This window comes from Telopea speciosissima, chromosome 4, assembly GCF_018873765.1.
Source record: "Telopea speciosissima isolate NSW1024214 ecotype Mountain lineage chromosome 4, Tspe_v1, whole genome shotgun sequence".
Taxonomy (NCBI): domain Eukaryota; kingdom Viridiplantae; phylum Streptophyta; class Magnoliopsida; order Proteales; family Proteaceae; genus Telopea; species Telopea speciosissima.
The window spans coordinates 13,347,098-13,359,360 of record NC_057919.1 but is presented as its reverse complement, the minus strand read 5'-3'; the positions used below and the strand labels follow the sequence as shown (position 1 = coordinate 13,359,360).

General features: G+C 41.5%; 1 protein-coding gene across 2 annotated transcripts; it reads right to left on the bottom strand.

The window, feature by feature from the left end:
* Positions 1-6,649: 6,649 nt before the first annotated feature.
* Positions 6,650-10,781, bottom strand: LOC122657507. Of its 2 annotated transcripts, XM_043852224.1 has the most exons (11): positions 10,553-10,781; positions 9,815-9,876; positions 9,673-9,734; positions 8,847-9,589; positions 8,192-8,552; positions 8,001-8,076; positions 7,791-7,898; positions 7,574-7,702; positions 7,418-7,474; positions 7,254-7,331; positions 6,650-7,114 (listed from the first exon to the last, which is right to left on the bottom strand). In XM_043852224.1, exons 1-11 carry the CDS (start codon positions 10,692-10,694, stop codon positions 6,992-6,994), a joined length of 1,941 nt encoding a protein of 646 aa, XP_043708159.1. In that variant the 5' UTR covers positions 10,695-10,781; the 3' UTR covers positions 6,650-6,991. The 2 variants fall into 2 exon arrangements, with proteins under 2 accessions (XP_043708159.1, XP_043708160.1); XM_043852225.1 differs by lacking the exon at positions 7,254-7,331.
* Positions 10,782-12,263: the final 1,482 nt, after the last annotated feature.

Genomic DNA, 12,263 nt, shown 5'->3' with positions numbered 1-12,263 from the left:
GCTTGGTGTATGGGCCTGGTACGCTCAGGACCTCGTCTAACAGGAAACCCTGTAATTGTGTCTAGATTCAAGGGACGGTGAAAAACAATATATATATAGGCACGTAGTTAAATCTCGATATGTCTATACACCCACGAACCGATGGATATCTAGAAAGGATAATTTAGGACGGATGCTAGGAGGTATGGATTATATCATGTAGTTGAAAGAGAATGATAGATCTAGCAATTTAAGTCGATGAACAAGATTATATCGGGTGTTAGTGTAGCTGTGCGCAAAAGAACAAAAAGGAATTGAATCAATGATTCGACAAAACCTTGCTCAACAATAGATATGAGTGAGTAATGGGTCCTCAATGTCCCTCCGTTATCGGGAGCGAACAGTAGGGGATTCCATCAATATTCCAATTCATTCTAAAGTCGAGTTAGGTATTGAGGATCGGAAGTGAAAGTCCTCATAGAAAAGCCAGGTAAGCAAAGTAGTACAGCCTTGTGTCATTCAACCCAAAATTTAGGAGTACGACATCGGACGAAGTATATGGAAATAGTTGCATCTCTCTATTCCTAGTAAGTATAAGCTCGTAGTTTGATTTTCACTGGGTCCTTATATACACTGGACTTTATATTAACTAAACCGGAATTGATTTATACCATTATGTAAGGTGGAAACTATTAGAGGACAAATCCATACAACTTAGTTTAAGCTAAATAACTAAGCAGTCCCGAGCGGAAGTCGAGCATAGTTTTAACCCCTCTATCCGGCACTATCCAATACCATTTAAGCAAAGCCAGCAGGTGGCAGATGCACTTAGTAGGAAATCACAAACCCTTCCTCCACTCTAATACCAATGAGAGCCTTATAGAGGAAGCCGTAAGAATGGGGGAAGTGTTAATTGATGATGCTACTATGTTATTGCCGCTCCGACAAGACAACCCTCATCGGAGAAGATTAAGGAAGCCCAACATACCAATGTGGAGTTACGTAAATTGATAGATGACATTCAGAAGAGATGCAGGAGGAATCAGATTTTACCTGTCCGAAAATAACGCCCTTCGGTTCAGGGATAGGTTATGTGTACCCAATGGTGAGCGAGTTAAGGTGGCATGGAGAGGCAACGACTATATGGACTATTGTAATCACTTCCTATTCCCGAACGAGAGAAATACATCATTATGGATTTTGTCACTAAATTGCCCGGTATAGCTAAATGTATTGATGTCGTTGGGTCATTGTTGATCGACTTAGCAAGTTAGCACATTTATCCTAATAAAGGAGATCTATCCAATGGACAAGTTGAATAAGCTATACATGGAAAATGCGACTCACTTACATGGAGATGGATATCATTTCTAATCGTGATCCCGAGCTTGCATTGAAGTCCTGTGGCGGTTTTCGTAAGGCTATGGGTACACCGCTGAATTTTAGTACGGTTCTCCCTCCACAAACTAATGGTAAGTCGAGCGGACTATTCGGACCCTGAGGACGTGCTCGTGGCTTGGTCATTGATATGAAGGGTAGTCGGGATGAGCACATCTCACTCGTAGTGTTTGTTTACAACAACGGCTACCAAACTACTATAGGTATGACAATCGCTCAAAGCACAAAGACAATAGAAATTTCCGAACACCACTATATTGGGAGGAAGTTGATTAGCAAAGAATATTAGGGTCCGAATTGATACAAGCCACTTGTGGAAAAGTAGATTTGATAAGGGACCGAATCATGGCGGCTTATTCTAAATGGAAGAGCTACGCCGATTATGTTTTCTGCGAGTACCGCCAACTAAGGGAGTAATTCGCTCGACAAAGAGGGCAAGTGTGTTAATGTATTTTACGTAATGATGTGAGAAAGTACACCCCTACATTGATATTGTCAAGACTAAAAAGCCACATCGCCTTGTCATGGATTGACACACGAAGAGCTACTCAAGAGAACTTTGATTATAAGGACAGCAATCCTCACAATCGAATCGTAACTTTTGATAAAGTTCGGTGGAGCAATCTCATTGATTAAAGGGGCATCTCGTTAATGAGAAGGCGAAGTGCGGTCAAGTATCCTCACCTACAGATACCTAGGTACGCCTCAATTTCGAGGACGAAATTCTTATAAGGTGGGGAGGATGTTAAATCCGTGCCCAAAACCCGGTTTGAAACGCGATCCGACCACCGGTCCGGTTTAAACCTTTGTAGAACCAAGATGGAGTACGCTCGTGAACCTCGTGGGTCATAATACTCAAGCCATCACACGAGATTGTCGACCGCGAAACAGGGAAGTCCTCGAGGAAAGATCCACCGCCGGAGAAAGGGGGAAAATCGTCCCACGAAAGCATATTCTCGAATTCCTTATGATAGGGATCCGCGGGCCCGCACTTGAATCGCCCCTTATCCACTTAACGATGATTGGGAGTAAGTCACTATCCGAATAATTCATGCCTATGCATGACCATTAATAAGCATAAGAACTGGAATGGGCTTGGGCTTAGGAGCTTAGTCTTTTTCTAATCGTAACTAGAACTTAGGACATGGGCTACGGGCCATGGGCCCAAGTGGATCCAATGGCCCAATGACTTAAACTAGACCTCGGGCTTATACCTAACCAAACAAGCTCCTAAACAAATGGACCTAAGGACTCGAGACTAACCAAACAAGACCTAATGCCTAGATGGGTTATTAAAGACCCAAAACTACTATTCACCTCACATTTCAATCCTAAATCGTGGAGAGGAGAGGAGAAAAAGAAAGAAGAAAGAGAAGAAGAAAGAAGAAGAAGAAAGAAGAAGAAAGAAGAAGAGGAAGAAGGAAGGAGAAGGGAGAAGTATGGTGGAGCACAAGCTATCATCATCAACCCTCAGTGAGTCTCTTTCTCTCTCTCTCTCTCTCTCTCTCATCTCTCTTTCCCTAATTCTATTACCTAGGGTTTGAATTGGTTGAGCACACCTCGAGCGCTCCATCTACTCAATTAGAAGAGCCATTAATGGCAAATCCTTGATGTTTAACTACGAAGCACCTAACCCTACCTTAAACCCATTCACCCTTCTCCATTTATGAACCCTAAGTTGGGGATTTACCTCCATTTATGGGTTTTACCAACCCTCATGGAAGACCGTAGATGTGTGGGTTTGAGGGGTGTTAAATAACATAAATTAAAGACCCTTTCAAAACCCCAATACCTAACCTATGGGTTTTCTTTCCATATGTATTTTAATGGAAGAAAACCTAATCGATCACGGGGTTTACAAACCCATGTTGGGTGTATGCTAGGCACCTTGGTTGAGTTGTTCTCATGGCCAAAGAGACCCCTAAAACCCCTAAGAATACCCCATTTTAGCCCAAGACTTTGGGGCTGCAAAACCATTCTCGGAATGGCATGAACAAAGAAGATCGGCACACGGACAGCACATGCAAGCGCCTCCCCGAGAAAGTAGATCTGCGCTGGAAGCCCGAGAGGGACAGCATATGGATGCACATGGACAGATACGCAAGTGCCGCCCCGAGAAAGATCTCGGTGGGAGGTCCGAGAGGGATAGCACATGGACAGCACATACAAGCGCCACCCTGAGAACCTAGATCTCGGTGGGAAAGTCCGAGAGGGACAGCAACGGACAGCACATGGACAGCACATGATATAGCTCACTGATGTGCCGGTCCCCTATTTTAGCCTGCTTGATAACTTATGGGGCCCAACTCTTCTAGCCCTAAGGCACTAATCTCTCCCCACGTTGTACACTCTCTTTAGGTTGACCGACCTGCCGGGAGCGTATTAGCACGTGGGACAGTGTACTTGGCATCGAACGCCGATTCAAGAGCTCCGCATCGACGATTGATCGAGAATCAAAGTGAGCGAGTTAAGCAAACGCCTTAATTTATGGAATGTTTGCAGTGTCGTGGTCTCTGCGAATGTCATTCATGCAATGTGTGCTATAATATATAATTATTAGTAAGATATAGACGATATAAATGTTTAGATGTTGATAGGACTTTACATTCTCGTCTTCATGATATTATTTATTTTACCGCACTATGGCGAATGGTGTTGATTTAGTTATGGGACTCGGCGCGTTGCTGACTGGGGATTCCATAATATGGACTCACCATACGGCATGTAGATCTGTGGCTTCTAAGCGGGATCCAAGCGCGTGGGTCCGGGCTTGAGATTACCGTACTTGAAATTGCATTAGAATTGTCCATCGATTAGGTGAAACGGGATGGCGACCACCGACTACCTTCGGATTCACATCTCGCACTTGTATACGCTATGGGCTAGAGGGGCGAGAGGATAGCCGGCCGATCGTATTTCATCTACGGACTCGGCCTCGGCTTACGCACATGCGTACTTCACTCATACAATAGGTGAATGTCATAGGATAAATGTTTACCCAAGATTATGACCCTTACCGACAGGGGTTAGGTGCCGGCCAAATCCGTGGTTCCGACCGCTATTCGGGTATACCCACCCGGAAGTTCGGCGCCAACCGTATTTTGGGCCGAACGCCAGACGGGATTTGACTCGGGGTTTGCGATATCTCTGGTGGAGACCGGCACAAAAGAGGCTTCCAGTACGACTGGTTTGTCATCGCCGGTATACCATCCGCTTATGGTACCGATGTCGGGATGCTACCTAAGGTGTTGCTATAGTACTATACCCGACTTAGTTGTGTGTTAGGTGGATAACAATAAAACTATACATCATCATTCATCGATGTAGCATGATTGAAATTGTATGTGATGTACGGTCTACCTCGGTGGTATGGGACACCTTGGTATCCGTCCATCATGTATGGTTTGCAATAACCCCATTCATTATTATTATTGTGTATGTTTGTGTGGCTTAGCCACTCATTGGGCTCGCTTGGAGCTCACTCCTCGAGGAAACATATTTTTAGTTGATGCAGTACATTCGAGCAGAGCGGCACAGAGTACGAGACTCCCGAGGCTGGTTACGTTGATTGGTGGGCTCCAGAGATCGTGGAGCATGGACCAGAGTGTTGTCGCGATGTGTGTTCTCATGACGGTGACTTATGGCGGTGGCCATCTTTTGATGCACTTGATTATTCATTTTGAATTATAGGTGTATTCTTTTGATTCCTTTCATGATAGATGTATTATTTATATAGTAGGTAATACATAGGTCCCGATTAGAACGAATTGTACTTGAAGGGGTAAACTTGAATAGATGATATTTTATATGCTATCACCTAGCTTCGCTAACTCGATGTTATTAATATTAATCCTTTTTTTTTTACCTATTATCCGTCGTTGTGAATGAGTAAGTCTTGGGTACTGCATCGTGATTCTGGTGGTTAGAGAGCGTATTGGTACGCTCTAGTTGCATTCCCCGTGGTTCAGGGATGGGGGTGTGACAGGATTTCTGCCTTTCATGGGGGGTCGGGCGGTCATTTCGCCCCATCAGGTGTCTAGGTGCAGGAACCACGCTCTTGGATAGAGTCCTTTTTCCCAATTATTTTACATCCAACAAAACTAAGCATAGTGAAATGCATGTGGGGTGAAACCTACCATCAATAGGTTGGGTAGTGACTGCGTGTGCCAACCATGCTGACTCTTGGTAGTAAGCTTTCCTTGATGGAAGAAACCCTCCGAATTAATCGTCAAGGAACTCTTCCACGATTCTTGTCTATATCCACCTAGGTATCGGTAGAAGACTTGAGGCTCCATCTCGTTGCAAGGCCAATAAAGGGAAAGGAGGGGAAAACAAATTAATACTAAAGTGGTAACTTTTGTAATCATTTATCTCATATGAATGTATAGCAAACTCTAAAACCTTCTAAATATCATTATTAAAATTCTTTATTTTGCAACTAAATCCCTTCCCTTGCAACCAGATGGCCTGAGAGAATTGGGTAAGAAATATCTCCACCGGAAAATGAGTAATTACCACGGTTCTAGGAACACAGCATTGTCAAACCCATCAGGGTGTGTTGTAGGCATTCCATAAGCCTCTTTCTTGGTCAACAATCTAATGGATGGCATCTCATTTCATGTGGTCAAAGGTCATCTCTTTGATTGTGGTCAGAAGGCTGATTCTTTGCAGCTCTTTTGAACTTTAGGAGCTGGGCCTTGGCATGCCTTCAGCATGTAGTAGAACAGCATGCCCTCCAATAACTGCCATGTGGCAATAGTTCAGGTGGGCTGAAATTTTGTATATACCCCAAGATCCTCTCTGCTCACGTTTTAGGTTTCAGCTCAATCCGAGTTTGGCAAGTGGTAAAAATAAGGTATTGCAAAATACGGATGCCTACAAAGTATGTTTCTCTTTGCCAAGCCAAAATCGAGAGTACCCCTTTTTATTGAGAAACTGAACATCAATATTTGTTCAAATAAGATTGAGGGAGAGGGATAGATAGGCACACACCGCCCGCATGTGGTAAGCTAGTGGGTGACACCAATGGGGGGGGGGACAGAGCATCATACCGGAGGGGGCAAGGGAGTAATTTCAGAGGGAGAAGAGAGAGAGAGACACAGCAGACGCTAGCTTACGGTATACCAACGGTGTGCCCAGCACTTTTCCCTAAGATTATATCGTACTAGACTTTGTTCCTAGATACTTGAACCAACGACTAGATGTGATTTCTTTATGATTCAATCGAGCACACAAAATGAAGCAGTCTTGTGAGATACATTGTTTGATTTGAGGAAACAGAAATAAGAGAATTCAATGAAATAATTGAACAGCATAAACTATAAATTACAGAAAGACAAAAAGATGCAAAAAAAATTATGAAGCGATTGCCACGGACAGCTTCTTTGTGCAACTCTTTGGTACATGAACACTGTGAAAGTTTGGTTCCTACATAATTGTTGCAGGTCTTTTACCCATCGAACATGACCTTATAGCTGTTGGTTTACTGATGATGGTGTTTGTGATGCCATTGTCAGTTGTTGCCTTACTTGCTGGGCCCATCATCCTGGCAACAGAAACGAAGGCAGAAGCACAAGAGAATGGTTAGATCAGTCCTAGTGGAGATTGAAGTTTCTCACATTCCATGATAACATAACATAGACATTAAAGCAAACCTTTGAGGCCGCAAAAAAGGTGATTTAGTCTTTTTCGAGGTGCTCTCTGCTTTTCGACCTGTTCTCTCCTTAGCATCTTCCAGCTGACAATGGCACCGCAAAAAAAGGTGAATTAGTCATAAGTTTTAAGGGCGCAGTCTAAGTGTCAGGTTTCAACTGTCTCAGATTGATCAACCTCTAAATAATTCCTCTTCAAAGAGGAAAAAGTAATTCTGTTGTTACCTTATCTTGTTGTCTAATGGTTGACACCACCTTTGTCTCTGTTGCACATTTTGATGTTTTAAGGTATACATTTTTCAGCTGTTGCGGCAAAGCACATTGTCTTATCAGTTTAAGCAACACACAATCTAGATAGAGCATGTGAGATTTTGATTCTGAGTTTGAACCTTTTGAACTCTTTTTTCTGAATCAGTTTGGTTGCCTCCATGTGACCTCTCAGTTTGCTGAAATCATGAACCAAAAAATCAATATATACTTCTACTAATCCGGTTAGGGAGAAAAGGGAAGGGGGAGGGGGATGCAAATAAGGATAAGAAACTCACTCGAGTCTGCGTGATATGCCTTCTATGCAAGCTTCCAGTATGTAGCTTTTTAACTTTTGCATTTTCTTTGAAAGGATCAAGAAGATGCAACCTTCTATCCAGGTTTGCCTCCTTAAGAATTCCCCTTTCCTATATAAGAGCTTCATATGTCATCAGATACAACCTGAAAAAGACTTCTTACTAACAAATGGATTCTTTCTAGCAACGTTTCACTTACATCAGTCCGTAGTCGGAAAGGTTTAGGGTTTGTTGGCTTTGTTTTCTTGTACTTTTGGGCAGCAGGAGCAGAAGCAGAGCAATCTATTTTACCATGCTCTCGAATGAGCTGCACCATGATCAAATGCAGTTGGATAACAAGATATTGAGATGAAAGAACTATCCATCTGTAGAAACAACAGTGTACAAATATGTATATCTAATTAATTACCTTCTGAGACTTGTCATGAGCCTCATTCTTGATTAGGATCTTCGGTTTAGAGTGGCTATTATCCACTTTATTCTCCCTGTTGTCAGTTTGAAACAAACAAGAGTATATTGTTAGCACAAAAATGTAACTTAAGTGAAGAACTCCAATTAATTCCAATATAAATGGAGAAAGCAGTGATGTGGGGCTGAAACCTGTTATCAAAAGACACTGAAGCATTTTCTTTATCATCACTTTCCATGGTGTAATTCTCAACTCCTGCTACATTGGGATTTTGGCATTTGGGAATATTACATTCTAGATCTTTCCTATTCTTGTAATTCGATCCTACATCCTCATCATGCTCTCCCCTTCTCTCATGAGTTGTATCTCCTGCTTTTGAAGTTAGAATTTCGGGACATATCTCTTTCAAAGTCTCCTCCAAATTGGAAATTATGGCTGTTACATAGCTTGAGCTTGCTAATGAATCCTCCCCAATCAGAGTTGTTTCATCTTGAGTAGGAGTTGCACCTAAATTTTCTGAGGCCTTTGCAATGATTAGGGGCTTGTCATTACCTGGTTCTTCAATATTTCTGGAACTACCTGATACAGAACACACTTCTGAGGAGCCATCCCTTGATCCTACATCCTCATCATGCTCCCCCCTTCTCTCATGGCTCGTATTGCCTGCTTTTGAAGTTTGAATTTCCGGACATTTCTCTTTCAAATTCTCCTTCAAATTGAAAAGTAAGGCTGTTACATAGCTTGAACTTTCTAACGAATTCTCCCCAATCAGAGTTGTTTCTTCTTGAGTAGGAGTTGCATCTAAATTTTCTGAAGCCTTTGTGGTGATTAGGGGCTTGTCATTACCAGGTTCTTCAATATTTCTGGAACTACCTGATACAGAACACACTTCTGAGGAGCCATCCTTTGATTTTCCATCAATCTCCATGTCACTAGTGTTGTCATCAATACGTTCCTGAGGCGTGATGTATTGCTTACATCTTGGTAAATTGGCTTTGGTTTTGGTCTTCAGACATTTTGAAGATTTTACAGCCTGGCCATCCTTGGAATCATGAGAAACATATGAAACTTCACCTTGGCTTTTTAACTTTTTGGCACTTAAATGTGCTTTCAAAGGATCTGAAGTAGGGACCTTGCTGTTAGTATTATTGCAAGTATTGTACCTCGATGATACAATACGTGAACGCCCCTGCTTTTGCCGACTGGTTATATCAAGCTTCTTCATTTGTGCACGTAATTCTGTTAATGAATTTTTCACCCTTTCATTTTTCTTTGGCGTGTGGAATATCAGGGCCTTTGAGACCACTCTATTCTTTGTCAATGAAACAGCTGTTTTTGGGTTCTTAGCACTACGGAAGGGATCTGGACCTTGGAGGCACTTTTTATACGTAGGAGTTGTCAAAGCCTTTGCAGCAACAGAAGTTTGCATCATAGCCTTAACAATTGAAGCTGATTTAAGCCTAGATATAGGATGAACTTTCAATTTGTTGTCACCCATCTTTTGAGAAGCCAATGCGATTGCAGTCAATCTTGATATTCTATTCTTGGAAGATTTTGCTGGTGCTGATTGTGGGCATTTAGTTTTTGACCTGTTAAAAAAGAGACGACATAACTAATAAAAAAAACTAAGGGGAAAAAAATGAAAATCCTGAATTCTGAAAGCTTCACATACCATGGAGCTTGTCTACTTAATGCCTTCTCAAGTTTTAAGTTGGGGCTCCTTGCTGCCATGACCTGGATAATTCGAGAAGGTTATGTATTAAATGATGCATCAACTACATTAGTAAGTAGAAGGAATGGATAAAATAACTAACCCGAAGAACGAAACTTTTATACAGAGCATCAGGATCCATGTCTTCATGCTTTTGGTTGCAACCTGAAACACAATTAACATGTTCATTGATAACTCAGACATAAAGTTTGAACTTGGAAAGCGAAATCTGTTATCAGACCCAAGTCACCCAAAACAAATTGGGAAACAATCTAAAATCTAAAGAAAAGTATAAAAACCTTAAAAAATTAAAGAAAGAGAAGTGAGTTTCCGGATTGTATAGATAAAGAAGAATACCAAACTAAATTCAATACTCAGACACGAAAATAAGTTGATCTCAACTCAAGTCAATCTAGTGAACCTAAAGATTTGTTGTCCAGAAGACTGAAACTCAGAAAATCATGGTAGAAGGTGGGAAACACGAATTACTCACAGCCACTCCCTTAAAAAAAAGGGATTTTGGGAAGCACATTTCGAAGACTTAACTCTGCAAGAACAGTCTTTTTTTTTTCCCGGTGAGATCAAATCAAAACAAGCTCATATGGAACTTGAGCAGCAGAAAATACAGAAGAGCTCGACCTAAATTCTAACAGATTTAAGCAAACAATGCATTAGATCAGTACTTAAAATAAGTAAAAGTATGCCAAAAAAGAAAAATAACATTTTAAGGATAGAGAATCAAAACTTTAGTAGAGAAACAGTAACAGAAAGACGATAATATACCCCGAGATTCAAAGGAGAGAACAAACTGAATGACACCAAACAGCAATGGATAACTCACCGATACGCAAACAAAACCAGGAACGATCGTCGAGAAGAGGTAGATCGGGAACGGTGAAATCCACAAACTTAGGCGCTTCAATCTTCTCATAGAACTCATCATCATCATTCTTGTCGTACTGTTGTACTTGATGCTTTTCCATATCCTCCCACCAGCTTTCTTGTTGCTTTTGAGCTTTGATCGATCTGAAATGTTAGCTGTGAGAAAGAAGAGAGAGACGCTTTGATTCCTCCTTTCGCTCGCATTGACTGAGTAACTGAGGAGGTTTAAATGGCGAGAATTGTCTGTAAAAGTAGCCGTTGGAGCGGCCTTCTTCGGACAAAGGAGATTTGATGGAGAAAACAGAATCTTTAAGGACATACTTGTAAATTAGTTTTAAAATGGGTAAGAAACGGCTTCAAGGTGAAAGCTGGCAGAGTGGCAGACGAGTGCCCACAAGAACAGGACAAAAGCGAGTAAAAAAGAAGGGATAAGACAACAAAGAAGAAGAAGAACTAGGGTTACGACCGTCATTTTGCATACCCTTGTGTCTAACGTGTTTGACGCAATTGAGTGTAAGGATGTAAATGGATCGGATTTAGCTCGGATAGTGTTATATCTCCATCTACATCCGATTAGTTTTCGGATGGATTCGGATAGTACTAAACGGATACGGACATGAATACGGATTGAATATTTTATCCGTTTACATGTAAATATAACTTTTCGGATAGCTATAGCCTATCTGTATCGGTATCCGTTTAGCTTTCGAATGGATTCGAATAGTGCTAAACGGATATGGACACGGATACAGAAACGGATTTCGGCTATTTATTTACACCCCCTAACTGAGTGGCATTCTTTCTTCTAAAAATGAAAAAAGAACAAGAAAAAATTAACACCTATGCATCGTATTGAACATCAGAATCGTGAACCCCACCATGGCTGCATAAGTTTCATGAACTCCCAAAGTCCCAATGCATTACTTCTTTTGCAATCAAAGGGAGATCATGGTTATTAAACTCCAAATAAGGATTCGGATTTATGTCCAATCTATTTTGGCCTTAATTAGCCTGAACCTTAAAGAAATTCAACATGGATTGGTCATTTTGAATCGATTGGAATCGAAATTGAGCTTAACCGATTTCAATCTAAATTGTGTTTGTGCCAAAAAACCTTCAGCCAACGAGGTGTCACACCCCCATCCCTGAACCACGGGAAATGCAACCGGAGCATACAACTACGCTCTCCAACCACCAGAATCACTGATGCAGTACCCAAGACTTACTCATTCACAACGACAGATAATAGGTAAAAAAAAAGAAGGATTAATATTAATAACATCAGAGTTAGCAGAAGCTAGGTGATAGCATATAAAATATCATCTATTCAAGTTTACCCCTTCAAGTACAATTCGTTCTAATCAGGACCTATGTATTACCTACTATATAAATAATACATCTATCATGAAAGGAATCAAAAGAATACACCTATAATTCAAAATGAATAATCAAGTGCATCAAAAGATGGCCACCGCCATAAGTCACCGTCTCCGCTAAGGAACACACATTGCAAAGAACACTGTCCATGCTCCACGATCTCCGGAGCCCACCAATCAACGTAACCACCTCGGGAGTCTCGATGCGTGTGCCACTCTGCTCGAATGTACCGCATCAACTAAAAATATGTTTCCTCGAGGAGTGAGCTCCAATCGAGCCCAATGAGTGGCTAA